Source organism: Mustelus asterias, chromosome 10 (genome assembly GCF_964213995.1).
Source record: "Mustelus asterias chromosome 10, sMusAst1.hap1.1, whole genome shotgun sequence".
Lineage (NCBI taxonomy): Eukaryota > Metazoa > Chordata > Chondrichthyes > Carcharhiniformes > Triakidae > Mustelus > Mustelus asterias.
In genome coordinates this window covers 88,732,922-88,753,863 of record NC_135810.1, presented here as the reverse complement: position 1 = coordinate 88,753,863, position 20,942 = coordinate 88,732,922, and the positions used below count along the sequence as shown (strand labels likewise).

The window sequence follows — 20,942 nt, the reverse complement described above, 5'->3', positions numbered from 1 at the left end:
GTAGAACACCAATTTGCAGATCAACCACCCGTTTTAGAAACCACCCGATTATCATTTCCATTGATTTTTAAAAATGATTTTAGAATAATTGACTTTAGTATCTATATTCTGTATGAAATGAATCATTTTTGAATCTACCCCTATTTCTTTGCAATTAGCATGTATGAACTGTGGACAAGATGCTCCAACAGGGATCAAGACCGTAACAACGGGGTCATAGAAATCATACAGTACAGAAAGAGGCCATTCGGCCCATCGAGTCTGCACCGACCACAATCCCATCCAGGCCCTACCCCCATACCCTTACATATTTTACCCGCTAAACCCTCTAATCTACGCATCCCAGGACACTAAGGGGCAATTTTAGCATGGCCAATCAACCTAACCCGCACATCTTTGTACTGTGGGAGGAAACCGGAGCACCCGGAGGAAACCCACGCAGACACGAGGAGAATGTGCAAACTCCACACAGACAGTGACCCAAGCTGGGAATCAAACCCAGGTCCCTGGAGCTGTGAAGCAGCAGTGCTAACCACTGTGCTACCGTGCCGCCCCTGGGTCCTGAACCAGCCCATGTCCTCAGCATGCCTGCTGTCAGAACATGCCAAGAGGCAGCTTCCTAATTGGCCGCCTTAAAGGGACAAATATTGGGAAGGCGGCCAATTAGGAAGCTGCCTCTTGGCATGTTCTGACAGCAGGCATGCTGAGGACATGGGCTGGTTCAGGACCCAGGGGCGGCACGGTAGCACAGTGGTTAGCACTGCTGCTTCACAGCTCCAGGGACCTGGGTTTGATTCCCAGCTTGGGTCACTGTCTGTGTGGAGTTTGCACATTCTCCTCGTGTCTGCGTGGGTTTCCTCCGGGTGCTCCGGTTTCCTCTCACAGTACAAAGATGTGCGGGTTAGGTTGATTGGCCATGCTAAAATTGCCCCTTAGTGTCCTGGGATGACCCGTTTGCCCCTAATGCGTACATGCCACATGATCCCATTCTTAGACAGTGCTGTGAACAATGGTTTAGTACTGTGTGAGCTGCTCACAGGAAGAAGGCTGAGAACCAAACTCCCCACTCTTCCACACACAATCAAACTGTGAGTACAAGATGATGATTCGGACAAGGTGAGGAAGGAAGAGGATGAGTATCCTTCCAGCCAGACTAGGAACCATGACAAACATCACAAAGCTCACAACCTGCCAGATCTCCAACCAGGAGACAGAAACAGAAAATCTCAGCTGGTCTGACAGCATCTGTGGAGAGAGAATAGAACCAACGTTTCGAGTCTGGATGACCCTTCATCAGAGCCACTAACGTTTTGAGTCTGGATGACCCTTCGTCAGATTCCAGCATCCGCAGTGATTTGCTTTTATCGTAGCCTCCAACCAGGAGAGCCAAATTAGATTCGAGACCAAACTCGTATGGGCAAATGGTTGAACAGACAGATCCATGAGCCTACCTCATCCAAACAGATAATGGGCGGCATGGTGGCACAGTGGTTAGCACTGCTGCCTCACAGCGCCAGGGACCCGAGTTCGATTCCCGGCTTGGGTCACTGTCTGTGTGGAGTTTGCACGTTCTCGCCGTGTCTGCATGGGTTTCCTGCGAGTGCTCCAGTTTCACCCCACAGTCTGAAAGATGTGCTGGTTAGGTGCATTGGCCATGCTAAATTCTCCCTCAGTGTATCCGAACAGGCAACAGAGTGTGGCGACTGGAGAATTTTCACAGTAGCTTCATTGCAGTGTTAATGTAAGCCTACTTGTGACATTAATAAATAAACTTAATGGTAGTGAGAGAGAACAGATGTGCACTAATTGCCACACAGAAGCAACTTCTACACATCCAAGTCATTCATCTACAAAATCTAACAGATGTTGCATTCATCTGCCAATCCAGCTGACTACCAGACTGGTGAACCAGATTATTTTATTAATTCTCCTTCTGCTTAGCAGAACCTGAGACATCATCCGCAGGATTCACATTCCCAATCCCCTCCAAAGGAGCAGGGATTTGGGTGGACTAGTGATGGTTCCACAGTGGTTATCCCTATTAAAAAGAAATAGAAGTCAGATTCTCCCTATGTAGCATCATAGGGAGAATCAGAGATTTGAATGCAGATGTAGAATAAGAGGTTAATTCTGGGACATGCTGATAAGACACAATCCACCACAACAGCAAATGATGCAATGTCTGATGATCTTGCTCTTTCTCTCTCTTATAGACATCATGGCAAGGACGTTTGTTTCTTAACAAAGTTAACACTTTCCTGACCTCAGCAGGCTCTATAAACATTCTAGGCGGGATTGGAAAATCTGTGCTCAACCGTGCTCACCCCAAAGCCGGAAAATCCAGCCCAAGGTCAATGGACCTTTGCATGGTCCGCCCCCCCTCCCGCTACAATTCCCATGGCAGGCAGGATGGGAAAGTTCAGCCTTCTGTGTTCGCATAAAGAGACAAAATCATTATAAAAACAAACCATTGTTGTATAAACAGAAGAGTATAAATTAGAACAATGTCTATCGCACCAAGAAATGCAACTTACAATGAGAGATCTCACAGCAGGATAGAAAAAGGTGATCTTGTTTCCAATTCCTCGGAATAGTGTTTGTTTGTCATGTCTGTAAGGTGCACTGTAGTAGCTTTCTTCATTGTCCGTCTGAAGATAATGTAGCACATTCGATAGGCCATTTGTTGGAGCGTCCGTAATCTGAAATATCCCCAAACAAATTCAGCATGTAATAATGGATTTGCAATTTTAAATATCTATAATTTGTCTGGAAATATTTCATTTTGTAATTGTTCCAGATATATCTGCAAGGGTTCTGGTAAATTAACAGGTATGGGGGTAGGTGTGGGCAGAATGATCCAGAGATTAAAGTGATTATTGCTGTTACCACAAACCTGAGTTCCAGTCTTGCCTGGTACATGAACTTACCTTAACCAATTCCTCAGACCCACAATATTGAAACTTTAAACACTTGGTGCTTCAGGCTAACAAGTGGCTGGTGCTTTAAGTTGTAACTGAGCATATGCAGGAGGTCTTTTAAAAAAAAAATTCATTTATGGGATGTGGGCATCGCTGGTTAGGCCAGCATTTATTGCCCATCCCTAATTTCCCTTGAGAAGGTGGTGGTGAGCTGCCTTTTGAACCGTTGCAGTACATGTAGTGTAGGCACACCCACAGTGCTGTGAGGGTGGGAGTTCCAGGATTTTGACCCAGCAACAGTGAAGGAATGGCAATATCTTTCTAAGTCAGGATGGTGAGGGATTTTGAGGGGAACTTCCAGGTGGTGGCGCTCCCATGTATCTGCTGCCCTTGTCCTTCTAGATGGTAGAGGTTGTGGATTTGGAAGGTGCTACAGAAGGAGCCTTGGTGAGTTTCTGCAGTGCATCTTGCAGATAGTACACACAGCTGCCACCGTGTGGGTGGTGGAGGGAGTGAATGTTTGTGGAAGGGCGGCTAATCAAGTGGGCTGCTTTGTCCTGGATGGTGTCCAGCTTCTTGAGTGCTGTTGGAGCTGCACTCATCCAGGCAAGTGGAGAGTATTCCATCACACTCCTAACTTATGCTTTATAGATGATGGATAGACTTTGGAGTGAGCTGCTAACCACACAATTCCTAACCTCTGATCTGCTTTTGTAGCCACAGTATTTATATGGCTCTCCAGTTCAGTTTCCAGTCAATGGTAACCCCCAGGATGGGGGATTCCACGATGGTGATGCCATTGAATGTCAAGGGGCAATGGTTAGATTATTTCTTGTAAGAGATGGTTATTGCCTGGCACCTGTGTGACATGAATGTTACTTGCCACTTGTCAGTCCAAGCCTGGACATTGTCCAGGTCTTGCTGCATTTGGACATGGACTATTTTTATAGCTGAGGAGTTGTGAATGGTGCTGAACATTCAGCAGCGAGCATCCCCACTTCTGACCTTATGATGGAGGGAATGTTATTGATGACATGCTGAAGATGGTTGAGCCGAGGACACTATCCTGAGGAATTCCTGCAATGATGTCCTAGAACTGGGATGATTGATCTCCAACAACCACAACCATGTTCCTTGGTACTAGGTATAACTCTAACCAGTGGGGTGTTTTCTCCTGATTCCCATTGACACCAGCTACGCTTGGGTCCCTTGATGCCACACTCGGTCAAATGCTGCCTTGATGTTGAGGACAGTCACTCTCATCTCACCTCTGGAGATTAACTCTTTTGTCCATGTTTGAACCAAGACTGTAATGAGGCCAGGAGCTGAGTAACTCTGATGGAACCCAAACTGAGCATCAGTGAGCAGGTTATTGCTAAGCAAGTGCAGTTTAATAGCACTGTTGATTAACCCTTCCATCACTTTACAAGAGTAGACTAATGGGGCAGTAATTGGCCAGGTTGGATTTGTCCTGCTTTTTGTTTACAGGATACACCTGGGCAATTTTTCACATTGCCAGCTAGGTTCCAGTGTTGTAGCTGTACTTGAACAGCTTGTCTAGGTGTGTGGCAAGTTCTGGAGCACAAGTGCTGGAATGTTGTCAGGGTCCATAGCCTGTGCAATATCCAGTGCATTCTCCCATTTCTTGATATCACATGGAATGAATTGAATTGGCTGAAGACTTACATCTGTGATGCTGTGGATCTCTGTAGGAGGCCGAGATGGATCATCCACTTGGCACTTCTGGCTGAAGAATGTTGCAACTGCTTCAGCCTTTTCTTTTGTATTGATGTCCTGGGCTTCTCCATCATTGAGGATGGGAATATTTGTATAGCCTCTTCCTTCAGTGAGTTGTTTAATTATCCATTACCGCTCATGACTGGACATTGAAATCCTCCACCCAGAGTGCATTCTGCACTTTTGCCACCTTCAGTGCTTCCTCCAAGTGGTGTTCAACATGGAGGCGTATGGACTCATCAGTTGAGATTGTGTGGTAATCTGCAGGAGGTTTCTTTGCCCATGTTTGATTTCATGTGGGCTGGAGTTGATGTTGAGGACATCCCAGGGCAACTCCCTCCTGACTGTATACCACTGTGCGGCCACCTCTGCTAGGTCTCTCCTGCCAATGGGTCCGGGCACACCAGGAATGGTGATGGTGGTGTCTAGGACATTATATGTAAGTTTTGAATCTGTCAGTATGTCAGGCTGTTGCTTGACTAGTCTGTGAGGCAGCTCCCCCAGATGTAAGTACAGAGGACTATGCAGGATCAACAGAGGTTTCTCTTGTCATTATTACTGCCTAGGTCAATGTCAGGTGGTCTGTCTGGTTTCATTCCTTTGAGATGTTTTAGCTGTTTGATGTACAACTGGGTAGCTTGCTAAGCCATTTCAGAGGGCATTTAAGAGCCAACCACATTACTGGTACACAGATCTGGAATCACATGTAGGCCAGACCAGGTGAGGACAGATTTTCTTCACTAAAGGATATTAGTGAACCAGATGGGTTTTTATAATGCTTGAGAATTCCGCCATCTGCCATAGTGGGATTCAAATCTGAGTCCCAGTGCATTACCCTGCGTCTCTGATTACCAATCCAATGACAATATCATTGCACCACTGCCTCCCTATCTACAAGAGTGGAAATGCCTGCTGCCAATGGATTTGGTTTCCAGGGAATGGGGGATGGGGCAGGGGCATTATCAAGCACATTTCTGCATCAGCATAGCAGAAAGTTGGGCTCAGATATCACTGAGACAGGAAAAGGAAAACTGGCAATATTTCAGATCCTTGGTGTCCAATAAACCTTGCTGAAAATGGAGACAATGTTGAGCTCAGCTGTGATGCCTTCCGTTGTCACATAGATTGCCAAGTCCATTCATTGTTAGACTCCTACTTGAACAATTACTTATCAGATACTAAGACACAATGATTCTCCACAATGATGGCTGATGCACTTGTAAATTTCTATTAATATTTACATTTTATAGGCTTTTTGAGTTTGCTTTTTAAAATGTTACTTATATTTTGACGTTTATAACATTTTATCTTTCACAGGTGGTGAAAGGTTGACATGTTTATGTTATGCTGATTGATGCAGGAGTACATAAAACAATCCCTGATCAGCAAGGTTAGAGAGGCAGCATAAATAAGGGGACTGCACACATTACAAGATTTTAAAACCTGGAATTTGATTTTTATTTTTGATAAAATCAATCCTACCGGTCTTTCGAAAATGTACTTTATACAGAATGTTCCTGGGAAAGAAAACCCACACTGAGCAAATGTTGCGAAAATATCAGACATTCTTCTGAGGACACGGTGCTAAGCTCCTAGTGGCACAGGTGTAAAGTCCAAGGATGCATGCTATAAAAGACTCTGAAAAGTAAACAACACACCTTTCTAACGAAATGTAAGAGATTATAAATTCTGATCAATAACTTGGGTCTTTCTGAGATATATGTATTGTGTTGTCTGCGTGGGTTTTCTTCGGGTGCTCCAGTTTCCTCCCACAGTCCAAAGATGTGTAGCTTAGGTAGATTGGCTATGCTAAATTGCTCCTTAGTATCCAAAGATGTGCAGGTTAGGTGGGTTAGCAATGTTAAATTGACCCTTAATGTCCAAATATGTGCAGGTTAGGTGGATTGGTCATGCTAAATTGTCCCTTCCTATCCAAAGATGGTAAATGTGCAGGTTTATGGGGACAGGGCAGAGGGTGGGCCTGGATAAGATGCTCTTTTGGAGAGTCAGTGCAGACTTGATGGGCCGAATGGCCTCCTTCAGCCCTGGAGGGTCTCTATGATTCTGTGTAAAGGCAATAATTCTTAATGAGCTGATCGCTCAGATGCTACACAACATTTTTACAAGCGGTTAAATTCAGAAGCGGTCCTGATTTTCTTACCGGAACATCCAAAGGCATCTTCAATCTCATTTGCTCCGCCGCGTGGCTCAGAACCTCAAAGGGAGCGAAGATCTTAATTATGTGATTTTCGTCTTCCTGTTCCTTCTGTGTGTTTTCATCGTTCTCCATCTCCCCACTTTCTAACCTGTCCAGTTCGTCAGGATCAGGATCCAGCCGGAGGCCAGTCTTTTTCACCTCCCTGAGAAAGCACATTCTCTGTGTAGAGTAGGAGTGGACTTTATTCTTCTGGTACGCCAGCACATAGTCAATCACCTGCACCTCCTCTCCATTTCCCATTCTCTTTGTGCCCTTGGCGTGTGTGTGGTGTGTGCGCACACTCCTTCAGATGTAAAGACCTCAATTTTGCGTAAGTATCAACAGGAATGATGAGAACGTAAGCATGAATAAACAAGCCTCAGCCACAACCTGAAAGACTGACACTGGCGAGTTCAGTGTGCGTATTTATAGGTAACGAGAGACGCACAAGCGTCGTACTCTGATCTTGCCTCATTTAAACACTTGGCTCCGACTGATGTGCAGATTAGGGAAAACAGGCGAGAGAATTTTGAAATCTTTCTGAGCCCATTAGATAATGACAACTATTTGACTGCTGCCGCAATGTTACCAAACCTCAGGTCTTCAAGCCCCATATTATGAAATCCCAGGAGTGTGAAATCTTTGCCCGCACTCCCCTTGGCTACCTTGTTAAATTGTGGAGATGCCGGCGTTGGACTGGGGTAAATACAGTAAGAAGTCTCACCTGAAGAAGGGGCTTGCAGCTCCGAAAGCTTGTGTGGCTTTTGCTACCAAATAAACCTGTTGGACTTTAACCTGGTGTTGTTAAACTTCTTACTGTGTTTACCTTGTTAAATGTCAGCTATTCTAGTACATGATTTTGTTCTGCATATTAGATTTCAAAGGAAAATGACACAAGTGACCAAGTGCCTTGGGGGGGGGGGGGGGGGGGGGCAGCAGCCACCCACAATAGGAATGGCCAATTATTTACAATTTTCACAAAAAATATCAAGATTCCAGTGTTCAGTCTCGAAATACAAGCAGAAATACTCGGTTACCCCATCAATCAATGGCTCTGATACTGTAACCTCCGTGAGCGAAAAATATTCAAGTAAAAACCATTATTAGCCTTGCAACAGTGTTGCCGAAGTCTGCAGCAATTTATATTTATATATCACCTTTAACGTAGGAAACCCCAAGTTAGGAGATATTAGACCAAAAGCACTGTCAAAGAGGTAGGTTTTAAAGAAAGTGGTAATTAAGGGAGACTGGCTAGGAGGTTTAGGGAGGGAATTCCAGAGCTTATATAACACAAATGGGGCTGCACGGTGGCACAGTGGTTAGCACTGCTGCCTCACAGCACCAGGAACCCAGGTTCGATTCCTGGCTTGGGTCTTTGCATATTCTCCAGTGTGGACTTTGCATATTCTCCAGTGTTCTCCACCAGCATATTCTCCACCAGTTTCCTCCCAAAGGCGTGTGGATTAGGTGGATTGGCTATGCTAAAATTGCCCCTTAATGTCAGGGGGACTAGCTAGGGTAAATGCATGGGGTTTAGGGCCTGGGTGGGATTGTGGTCGGTGCAGACTCAATGGGCCGAATGGCCTCCTTCTGCACTGTAAGGATTCTATGAAAAACAGAAAATGCTGGAAAATCTCAGCAGGTCTGACAGCATCTGAAGGGTCATCCTGACTCACTCCATTCTCTTTCCACAGAAGCTGTCAGACCTGCTGAGATTTTCCTGCATTTTCTGTTTTTGTTTCCAATTCCAGCATCCACAGTATTTTCCTTTTATCCAGAGCTTATATCCTTGGCAGCTGAAGGCACAACTATCATTGATGGAGCAACTGAAATGCGATTGGAAGAGTGCAGACATCTCAGAGGGTTGTGGGTCTGGAGGCAAGGCCACGGAGGGATTTGAAAAAAGGAGAATTTTAAAATTGGGGTGTTGCTTAACCAGAAGCCAGTGTCGGGTCAGGAAGCACAGGGGTGAGGACTGAACAGGACTTGGTGTGAGTTGGAACACAGGCAGCAGAGTTTTCAGTGACCTCAAGTTTACACAGGGTAAAATGCAGGAGGTAGGACAGGAATGGTGTTGCAATAGTCTAAAGGCAACAAAGTCATGATTGAGGATTTCTGCAGCAGATGAGCTGAGACAGGGGCGATGTTATGGAGCTGGAAGGCGGCGATCTTAGCGATGACTTGAACTTGTGCTCAGACTCACGTCTTTGGGTCAGATATAACATCATGGTGGTGGATGGTGTGGTTCAGCCTGATACAGCTGCCACGGAAAGGGATGGAGTCAGTGGCTAGGGAATGGAGTTTGTAGCGGTGATCAAAAGCAAGTTCTGTTTGTGACCCAGTATGTATTTTCTTATTGTCCATGATCAAGGAATTTCTACGTGCAAGATTAGTGTACATTCTTGCCCTGAGAGTGGTTTGTCCCAATTTAAAGAATTTCCAGCAGCAAGCTTTAGGTGAATTTAAAAATAACAAAGACATTTTATTAACACATATTTGTCCCGGAAGTTAAAGTGCAACATCTCACATACAAGATCATACACACAAAGACGAAGGATGGAAAATACGGTTACAACCAGGGATTATTTCAGTCACTTTTGCAGCAGACCTCTAGTTTCTGAAGTGAATCGATGCTTTGACTGGCGTTCAGGTTTGTAAAGCAGAGAATTTTCAGAATTCTGCAGTAGAGAAAAGGTGGCTCGGGTTACCTTTACATTCCAGGGTGACCCTGAAAGAGCGAGCAGTTTGGCAGACAAACTGATACGTGGCCCAACCAGACCTGATGGTGAATTGCTATAATCTCTGCCATATGTGAAATGCCACATCCGTTCAAGTCCATGTCTTTTGGATTAAGGGAGCCGAGATGAGGACTGTACTGGAGGGAACAATCGGGGTGAGACAGAGTAATAGTTTTAAATGAGGAATAGCAAACATCAAGGTGGAGGTGAGGGTGTGGTTGATCTGATCAGTGGCCACAGAAATGTTATGGTTGAAAGCTGGTCAATCTAGTCAGCTGGGATTTCAATGTGCAGTTGTAGGTGAATTTTATCCAGGGACAGACATAGAAGGAAGAAGATTTGGGAATGGGAAGGGGGATGTGGTTGGAGATTGTTACAGGAAAGTCAGAGATGGCCTCATCTGTAATTGCAATTACAATCTAGAATTGACAAGATGGGAGTAACAAAGCCATGTGGGATGGCAGGATTTAGTCATTGAGCATGAATGTAGATTGGGAAGCTTATATGGGGAATAGTAGGGCAATAAGCTGAACAACATTGCTTTAAAATTTAAGCAATGGAACATCAGATGAGAGACACACCAACTTAATCTTACCAGGTTAATCCAGTGGAAAAGATTGTCCAGGAACTTTGAAGCCAAGTTTACGAAACAATCCAGTGTTTACGAAAGCAACCCAAGAACCACCTTGAATCCTACATCAGTTCTTCAGTTTACTTAAGACTCTCAGAAGCAAAATCGATCTCTGAAGATTGATATAGTTCCTGTGAACTTTAGCACAGTTTCTAAGAGATCGGCTGTACCTCGTGCCTGCAGTATATTGCATTTTATATTACAAGTTTTGGCTTGCAGTGTAAAATCAGTCTTTGCTGCCTTCATCCCATGACTGACATAGTTTACCAAGCTGAGGGACTGGGAACTGTATTTCATAGTAAACATCAAACAAACATTTTTGAAGTCCACTGATTTTCTTCCTTTATCATTCTCCTGAAGGTTGCAAACCTGTTCAGTGTGTTTCTGTGGGCGGAGGCTAACTTCTCCAAGGGCCATTCTTGTCATGAATGGGTGAGTCTCTCTAGGTTGTACACATGCATACACACCTTCAACAGAGCTTCCTGACACCCAGGTTGAAAACCGTGGTTAATCTTTGTTTCTGTGAGCGATGGTGGATCATTAATTGGCCTCACCCTAATTATTGTACATGTGCTTTAGGGAGGACAAAAAAAAACACAACATGCTGATCAGCAATATTTATTGACATTCAGGACAAGATAAACAATATGAGTGCTTGAAGTGTCTAAATATATTAACAGGAATTAAATAGGAGGGTAAATTCTCTGATCAGTCAGTGAGTGTAAAGAGGTTGAAGCTGATCAGACAAAATGGCCAGAGATGCATTATACCAGATTTCTGCCCCTTCAGCACCTCATCTAATTTTCTAATAGAGTTTAGTACTTGCACAAAATCTGCGGGACACCTTGTAGTTAAATATGGAGACTTAACTTCAATATATTATGTAATTTCCTAAATGGGGATGTCTCTTAGCAGAAGCACAGCATGGAAAGGTCAGTGAATGGTGTTGAGCACAGATACACAATGCTGGAGTGGAGAGACTGGTTGGAAAGTCAATAGGTTAAGTGGGAACCAGCAACCTCTCATACTGGAGAGGGTGGGATGGTGAGGGATAACATCAGTTAAGTATGGAATCAATATGCCTCTGCAGTAGAGTATTAGATACTACTGCTGTGCCCTGCTAATAATTAAACTTAGGGAAGTTAATGCACCCAGGTTGATAGGGTTGTTAAGAAGGCGTACGGTGCGTTAGCTTTTATTGGTAGAGGGATTGAGTTTCGGAGCCAGGAGGTCATGTTGCAGCTGTACAAAACTCTGGTGTGGCCGCACTTGGAGTATTAAGTACAGTTCTGGTCGCCGCATATAGGAAGGATGTGGAAGCATTGGAAAGGGTGCAGAGGAGATTTACCAGGATGTTGCCTGGTATGGTGGGAAGGTCTCATGAGGAAAGGCTGAGGGACTTGAGGCTGTTTTCGCTAGAGAGAAGATTAAGAGGTGACTTAACAGAGGCATACAAGATGATCAGAGGATTAGATAGGGTGGACAGTGAGAGCCTTTTTCCTCGGATGGTGATGGCTAGCATGAGGGGACATAGCATTAAATTGAGGGGTGATAGATATAGAACAAAGAACAATACAGCACAGGAACAGGCCCTTCGGCCCTCCAAGCCCTCCAAGCCCGCGCCGCTCCCCGGTCCAGGATTGAATCCAGGATCTCCGCCCAATTTTCCAGCCTATCTACATCCTAATATCCTATCCACCGAGCTGTCCCTCACAGCTACGATGCTTTGTTCATCACAACCTATTAACTCACCCCCACCCCCCCATTCCAGACCATGTGATCTCCAGGGAGAGGCGAAAACCCAGAGTGAAAACCCCAGGGCCAATATGGGGAAAAAAAAATCTGGGAAATTCCTCTCCGACCCCCTGAGGCGATCGAAACGAGTCCAGGAGATCACACTGGCCCTGATCAGAAAATGCTTCCCAACCCTATTCATTTCCACTTCTGCTTTACGAACACCATCTGAATTCCCTGCCCCCGAGAAAGGTTCCCAACTATCCGCAGTCTCGCTCTGTACTGGCACCAGCAAGATGATCTTAGAATGAAGCCTTGAAACGAGAAACAAAGAACAATTAGCCCGCGCCGCTCCCTGGTCCAAACTAGACCACTCTTTTGTATCCCTCCATTCCCACTCCGTTCATATAGCTGTCTAGATAAGTCTTAAACGTTCCCAGTGTGTCCGCCTCCACCACCTTGCCCGGCAACACATTCCAGGCCCCCACGACCCTCTGTGTAAAATATGTCCTTCTGATATCTGTGTTAAACCTCCCCCCCTTCACCTTGAACCTATGACCCCTCGTGAACGTCACCACCGACCCGGGGAAGAGCTTCCCACCGTTCACCCTATCTATGCCTTTCATAATTTTATACACCTCTATTAAGTCTCCCCTCATCCTCCGTCTTTCCAAGGAGAACAACCCCAGTTTCCCCAATCTCTCCTCATAACCAAGCCCCTCCATACCAGGCAACATCCTGGTAAACCTCCTCTGTACTCTCTCCAAAGCCTCCACGTCCTTCTGGTAGTGTGGCGACCAGAACTGGACGCAGTATTCCAAATGCGGCCGAACCAACGTTCTATACATCTGCAACATCAGACCCCAACTTTTATACTCTATGCCCCGTCCTATAAAGGCAAGCATGCCATATGCCTTCTTCACCACCTTCTCCACCTGTGACGTCACCTTCAAGGATCTGTGGACTTGCACACCCAGGTCCCTCTGTATTTACACCCTTTATGGTTCTGCCATTTATCGTATAGCTCCTCCCTACATTATTTCTACCAAAATGCATCACTTCGCATTTATCAGGATTGAACTCCATCTGCCATTTCTTTGCCCAAATTTCCAGCCTATATCCTTCTGTAGCCTCTGACAATGTTCCTCACTATCTGCAAGTCCTGCCAGTTTTGTGTCGTCCGCAAACTTACTGATCACCCCAGTTACTCCTTCTTCCAGATCATTTATATAAATCACAAACAGCAGAGGTCCCAATACAGAGCCCTGCGGAACACCACTAGTCACAGGCCTCCAGCCGGAAAAAGACCCTTCCACTCCCACCCTCTGTCTTCTATGACCAAGCCAGTTCTCCACCCATCTAGCCACCTCCCCCTTTATCCCATGAGATCCAACAGATGTCAGAGGTAGGTTCTTCACTCAGAGAGTAGTAAGGGCATGGAATGCCCTGCCTGCAACAGTAGTGGACTCGCCAACGTTAAGGGCATTTAAATGATCATTGGATAAACATATGGATGATATTGGAATAGTGTAGGTTAGATGGGCTTTAGATTGGTTTCACAGGTTGGCGCAACATCGAGGGCCGAAGGACCTATGCTGCACTGTAATGTTCTAATGGTGAGGCGAATGTAGATGGTGTCAAGTTAGGGAGGGCTTTATGCAACCATGTAAAATCATTGTTTGCAGGCACCATTGACTTTCATGTACAAGGATAATTGGTGTGAATAAAGCCTGTACCTCATGCCAGTCAGAGGAAAGGGTGTTCCACTGATTTTATGCCCATTTTGAGCACTATTTAGAACCATAGAATCCCTACAATGCAGAAAGAGGCCATCCGGCCCATCGAATCTGCACTGGCTTTCTGAAAGAGCATCCCACTCAGACCTTCCCCTCCACCCGATCCCCATAACTCCGTGCATTTACCATGCTAATCTCCCTAAGCTACAGGTCTTTGGACACCAAAGGGCAATTTAGCATGGCCAATCCACCTAACATGCACATCTCTAAGACTGTGGGAGGAAACCCATGCAGAGAATATGCAAACCTCACAGACAGTCACCTATTTGAAAATCACACCATACTTTTCCTGAAGTGAGCTGCTGGCAGCAATAATCCAATGCAAAAGTAAAGTAAATTTATTAATCACAAGTAAGGCTTATATTAACATTGCAATGAAGTTACTGTGAAATTCCCCTAGTCGCCACATTCTGACACCTGTTTGGATCAATGCACCTAACCAGCATGTCTTTCAGACTGTGGGAGGAAACCGGAGCACCCGGAGGAAACCCACGCAGACACAGAGAGAACGTGCAAACTCCACACAGACAGTGACCCAAGCTGGGAACCGAACCCAGGTCCCTGACACCGTCAGGCAGCAATGCTAACCACTGTGCCACCGTGCCGATAGCAGCAGTAAAGACAGTACAGACACAGCTATATAAAAGTAAATGCTTACTTCTAAGAATCAAGCTTCGATAGGCTACATTGGAAATCCAAACAGAGAAATTAAAAATACATCTTAAACAAACAAATGGCACTGACAGAATGATCAGGTGAAAAGACTGGTTTTTTTTTAAATATGAAGACTGCAGTTTTTGGCACAAGACCAATTGGCAAGTCATTGACGAAAATTAAGAAGTTCAGTTCGAAATGACTCTTTGCAACACCTCCAAACAAATCATTTAATGTTTACTTTGAGTAAATCAGCCTTTGGTGAATTGAATGCAGTAGCCCACTGGTCCAGTTCAGTCATGTGTGCTGGAATATTCATGTTCACAAAGCCCAGTATCATTGAAGGGGCCCCTGTGAGTTATTTCCCTGTCATTTCTAGGTCAAAGTCCTGATGTTCAGAATTTATTTTGTATAGGACAGTTGGTATTTTACAACATCAATTATATGCACTGTGTGGTTTGACACAGGTTATCAGACTCAGCTATGTCTTCATTCTCAATGTAAATACTCTGGTTTCTGTTTAATCTATCTGCTCGATCCTTGTGAGGAAAAAAAGGTGCGTGTGTGCACGTACGTGCATGCATGTGTGACTTAGAGGATGGGAAAGGGTGCTTTTACTGTTGGGTCAAGATAATTGGACATAATGCAGTCCTCTGTGGAGTTAAGTTGAACTTGGCCTTTTGGGTACAGAGCAGATTCATTATAACTGGTGTGAGAGTGGACAGTGGGTGAGGTCTATGCCTATTACACAGCTGCTCCTGTGAATGTTTGTTATGCAGTTTACTTTTATTGAGGTGGAAGATGAGTAATTCCAGTCTGGAAATGTTGGTATTTCTGAGATGATGACCCACCTGATCTTGCTAAAAATCGTGTCCCCGAATGTTTTTTCCCTTTTTCTTCTTTCCAATGCTGCAAACGTATAGAACCTGGATCATGCACACCAGCAGTTGGGATTGTTCATGCTTGACTCCCAACATTGAGATTCGATTTGACCACTGAAGCATTCCAGTGGAACTTGATGGCCACACATTTTCCAGTAGAGCTCATTGATTTTGCCTTCATGATCAGTAATCTTTGATAAACGGTCTTCTCTAGTCCAGGAGAACTATGATCAACTTGTAACGGCCTATTGGAAACAGAGGTGGACGAGTCCCAGAACTATTGCCTCCAGCCAACAGGCCTCCATGAGGCAGGTAGCCAATTAAACTTATTAAGAGCTTTGTTAAAGGCAGCTGAATGGACATTCCAGTCAACTCCAGTTTCCCATTCCATTGGGGGTGGGGTGCAGTCCAGCTGCCTAGGTATGCACTCAGTGCAATTCTCCTCTTCGAATGCTCCAGATAAGCCCTTCCAGCCTGCCTGTCTGGGTGATGGTGCAGTCAAAGGCCACTTTGTAGAGGGATTCTCCGCTTCCTCACCCCGCCCTCCCCCAACCTCATCTTAAATGGTTTTAAAAAAAGTTTTAAAATGGTTGGCGAGAGGGCACCTCCATGTTGGAGCACCCTCCTAGGTACTTACCCTCCAATGCAACCTACTGCTCACTGAAGCTACAAGGCTTCGGATTGGCCTTCCACATTTGAACCAACCTGCCACCCTTAATTGGACAGAAATTGGACAGAAATTGGAACACCATTGGCAAAAAGAAAATCACGAAGGATTTCTTTCCATGGAATTCAGGAGCTGTAAACAATCTTGGCTCCTGTTTCATATCCCAGTAGGAATATCTGATCCTACAAGTCTAGATGTAAGAAGGGTCATGTTACAGAAAGTGGGGAGGGTGTACAGATCTGTGCTGGGATAGAGGTACTAATCCATCCATTGTTTCAGATTGAGGAGGCCTGCAGCATCAACAATGATCCATCTGGTTACTTTTATGAACACCAGTCAGAAGGCCTCCAGTCCCAATCTGCTGGATGACGGTCTTGTGACCCATGACCGCCAGGATTGTTACAGAAATATTGATATTTTTCATGAGCATGGAGAAAAACCACAAAATGTGGAAGTGAAGTTTAAACCTAGCCAGACTCTGCATGGCGACAGGGTAGCACAGTAGTTAGCACTGCTGCTTCCTTCTCTCCCTGTACTCTGTTTTCCACTCCAAAATTTGAATTCCCTTTCCTCTCTCCTGAGTTTTCCTAGCTACTATAAATTAAAGCCAAACTTGTGGCACACCCAACTGCTTTTACATAACTTGCTAATAAATGTAAATACCCTCCACAAAGCTCCTGAGAAGCAATAAAAGAAAGTGACAGAGACCAAGACAATGAGACAAGGAAGTTTGTGAACTTATCATCCAGGACAAAACAGCCCATTTGATTGGCATGTAATCCACTACCTTAAACATTCACTCTCTCCATTATCACCAGCAGTGTGCCATATACAAGATGCAGCAACAGACCAAGCCTCCTTCAACAACACCTTCCAGACTTGGGACTCTGAGACCTGGAAGAACAAGGGTAGCAGATTCAAAGGAACACAACCACCTGCAGGTTCATCTCCAAAACACACATCATCCTGGAGAAATGAACCTGACATGAACAGAAACAATCTGCAGGGATACGAGGAAAAGGCAGGGGGATGGCCCTCAACATGCTCATTCGGAGAGCCAGTACATGATGGGTTGAATGGTCTCTTTCTGTAACAAATCTGTGATTCTGTGACTTGAGGCCTCAACCAGGATATTGGGTTCATGTCACACTATTTGTAACTCCCACAGTTGCGTGGACCTGCAGAGTTTCACTGGCTGTCTTGTCTGGAGACAATACACATCTTTTTAGCCTGTCTTGATGCTCTCTCCACTCACATTGTTTTGTCTCTTAAAGACTTGATTAGTTGCAAGTATTCGCATTCCAACCATTATTCATGTAAATTGAGTCTGTGTCTTTATAATCTCTGTTTGTGAACAGAATTCCCACTCACCTGAAGGGGCTTAGAGCTCCGAAAGCTTGTGTGGCTTTTGCTACCAAATAAACCTGTTGGACTTTAACCTGGTGTTGTTAAACTTCTTACTGTGTTCACCCCAGTCCAACGCCGGCATCTCCACATCATGACTACCGTAGTTCATGAAGGCAGCTTGTCACCACCCATTTTCTGAAAATTCTTGTTGCCCATTCCTAATTGCCCTTTAGAAGGTAAGCTGCCTTTTTGAACCACTGCAGGCCAAGTACTGTAGGAATGCCCATGGTGCTGTTCTGAATCAACTCCATTTAGCACAGTGGTACTGCCACATAATGTGAGACATGGTACCTCAGTATCAACACATATGCAGAGGACACTGCCAGCTATAATGTTGTGGAGAGATGCATCTGTACCATGAAGCCCAGTCTGAGGTATGTCCTTAAGCTGGTGCTACTCTTGGTGATAGACACTGAAGACCCCACCCAGGAAACATTTTGTTCTCTTGCTACTCTCTGTGCTTTGTCCAAGTGGAGGAAAAGCAATTTATCAGTTGGGGAAGGTAGTAATCAGCAAGAGACTTCCTTGTCTATGCTCAACCCAATGTCATGAAACTTCCTGGTTATCAACTCAAATGTTAAGGACTCCAAGAGAAATTAGCGATGGGCAACAAATGGGCAACAACCATGCTCACAAAGCTCACATCCTGTGAATGAAATTTAAAAAAAAGACTTCTTGGATTTTAAACATCCCTCAGCAAAATCTAATTAATCTCAAACATAGTCGACGAGGGTTTTCATTGCAACAGCCAGAATTTTCCGGCTGTTCTTGCCAATGGGATTTTACAGTCTCACCGATAGAGAATCCTCATCACCAGAGAGAGTGCAAACAGCTGCCCGCCACCAGTCAATGGCAGGCAGTCTCCGCCACCGCAAAACACATGGCAGGGGTGTGAGGAATATCCTGTCCTACGTGACGAAAACATCCTGGATTCCGATGATAAAATAGGTCAGCTTTATGGAGGATATTTACATTTATTAGCATGTAAAAGCTGTTGGGTGTGCCACAAGTTTAGCTTCAATTATAGTAGCTAGAAAAACATAATTAAAGGAGCGTTTATGTTGATGAATCTTTTATCCTGCAATGGATTTTCTCACTTATTTTATAGGAAAAGGGGACAATCGTACATTTATCCATCATGATTTGGGAAAATGGACGTATTTAGACAGCAAAGGCAACTTTTAGGTATAAAAATTATCTAGATGACAGTTTAAAACTTTCAACTGAACTGTTATGCAAGACAGAGATAGTTGATGCATTATCAGCTCAAAGTCGATAGGACAGTTAATGTATCAGCAATGTTTTTCACAACTTAACTCTTTGTAATAAGCAGCCTTGTGGCTGTAAATCTCCAGTTTCCTGATTGGTAAACTCCTTGTGACTCCAGTTTTAATATGCAGAATTCCAGATAAGAAGCAAACATTTTTATGCTGAAGGTGTGGAGGTTGAAGAAAGCTTTATATTTTCGTATGTTACTTGTAATTGGTCGTAATGTTCATGGAAGTGAATAGAACTGTTTCTATCATGCCCACAGACAGGATTTTTTATTTAATCAATAGTGAACGGGCAAGATGAACCAATCCCACATCTTGGTGCATCCAATATAAATTCAAAGACATAAATGGCTCTAATTTTATCAATACTCCTGTCACAAGAACCAAATGCAGGTCCTAGTCTGTGCAGGAGAACGATGTGACTGTGGAGGGGATTTTACCAGCTAGGACCACCACTCCCCTTTCTCTCGGAGCTGCTGGCCCAGAGGGCTGGCAGCTCTGCAGCGCCACAGAGAGAAGTGGCTGCTTCTGAGATTGCAGGGAGAAGGCACGTCGAGGCACCCTCGAAGGGCAGGCGTGAAATCTTTTCAATATGCCGGGGCCAGGTAGGCTGGCCTTAGCAATTGGAGGGCTGAACCCTCCAGCAGTGGCATCGGAGCTGTGAGGTTGTACATTGCTGCCGGGTGGGGGGTAGGGGCTGGATTTTACACTTCCCCACTAGCATGTTTGAAGGTGAGAAGCATATAAAATCTTGCACACTTGTCCTTCCCCATCACAATTTTATAATTGAAGGAGGCGGCCTATTGGTGTGCTTACTGAGATCCTGAAGTGAGAAGTAAACCCACTTAATGCCTCATCCCATCACTGCCAACTTTAATCAGCAGCAGGTCCCCTAGGAAATCAGCCTCCATGTATCAGGCAGAGAGAGGCCTGTTCCATACAATCCCTACAGTACCGGAGGCCATTTGGCCCATCGAGTGTGTACCGACCACCCACCCAGGCTCTATTCCCGTAATCCCACACATTTACCCCATTGATCCCCCGGACACTAGGGTCAATTTAGCGTGGCCAATCAACCTAACCCGCACATCTTTGGACTGTGGGAGGAAACTGGAGCACCCGGAGGAAACCTATGTAGAGATGGGGGAGAATGTGCAAATTCTACACAGACAGTGACCCAAGGCCAGAATTAAACCTGGGTCCCTGGCACTGTGAGGCAGCAGTGCTAACCACCGTGCTACCCACTGATCAAATTGCAGTGTCAATGGCTATTAATAGATCACTCATGTTCCCACCTTTGGAACTATCATATCACCTCTCCTGGCTCCCAAGTCTTCTCCAAGTGGGCTGACAAAATCCTGGCCCATGCTTATTGATATTTATCTCCGTGATCAGCTATTAACTTCCCTCCATCGTAAGGTCGGAAGTGGGAATGTTCGCTGATGATGGCACAACGTTCAGCAACACTTGCTATTCCTCAGGTACCGAAGCAGCCTGTGTCCTTATGCAGCAGATAACTGGGAACACCACCACCTGCAAGCTCCCCTCCAAGTCACACACTATCCTAGCTTGGAACTATATCATTCTTTCACTGTCCCTGGGTCAAAATTTTAAAACTTAATCCCTAACAGCACTGTGGGTATTCCTACATGACAGGGACTGCAGTGGTTCATGAGTCATAGAATCCTGCAGTGCAGAAGGAGACTATTCAGCCCATCGAGTCTGCACTGACCACAATCCTACTCAGGCCCTATCCCCATAACCCTATGTATTTACGCTAGCTAGTCCCCCTGACACAGAGACAATTTAGCATGGCTAATCCACCTAACCCCCACATCTTTGGACTTGAGATGGTTCACCACCACCTTCAGGGGCAATTAGGGGTGGGTAATAAATGCTGGCCTAGCGAGCAATGCCCACAACCCTTGGCTGAATTATAAAATAGTAAATGGATAACAAACATAAAAAGATAAAGAATTATAAACATACTTTGACCATAAAAAAGGTTAATTTGTGGACTATAGTCAAGTGGCAATTTTTAATTTGATAACAAGTGGCTGCCTCCTTATAGGTCAAAAATTAGGACAACTGAAATAACCACTTAGGAGGGGATGAAGAACTTAGAATGGAGTATTAATAATTGCCAGGCTGTGAGTGAAGTAGTGATGGGACTAAAGCAGAGTTTACGTGAGGCTGAAGACAAAACGCAGGCTGAGTAATAAAATATTGAAGCACTATGCACAAAGGGAGGAGGGAAAGGTGTGCTTTGACACGACCGTAAGGCAGTCAAAGATTTGTACAAGAACCT

General features: G+C 44.9%; 1 protein-coding gene across 1 annotated transcript in view; it reads right to left on the bottom strand.

Annotated features, from left to right (window-relative positions):
- Positions 1 to 7,252, bottom strand: part of LOC144499975 (anoctamin-7-like) — a 51,454-nt gene extending 44,202 nt beyond the window's left edge. Inside the window, exons 1-2 of the mRNA XM_078222712.1 lie at positions 6,817 to 7,252; positions 2,535 to 2,699 (exon numbers count right to left, since the gene is read on the bottom strand). Of these exons, the coding sequence (XP_078078838.1) occupies positions 2,535 to 2,699; positions 6,817 to 7,113 (462 nt within the window). The 5' untranslated portion in view covers positions 7,114 to 7,252. The remainder of the gene's footprint in view (positions 1 to 2,534; positions 2,700 to 6,816) is intronic.
- Positions 7,253 to 20,942: the final 13,690 nt, after the last annotated feature.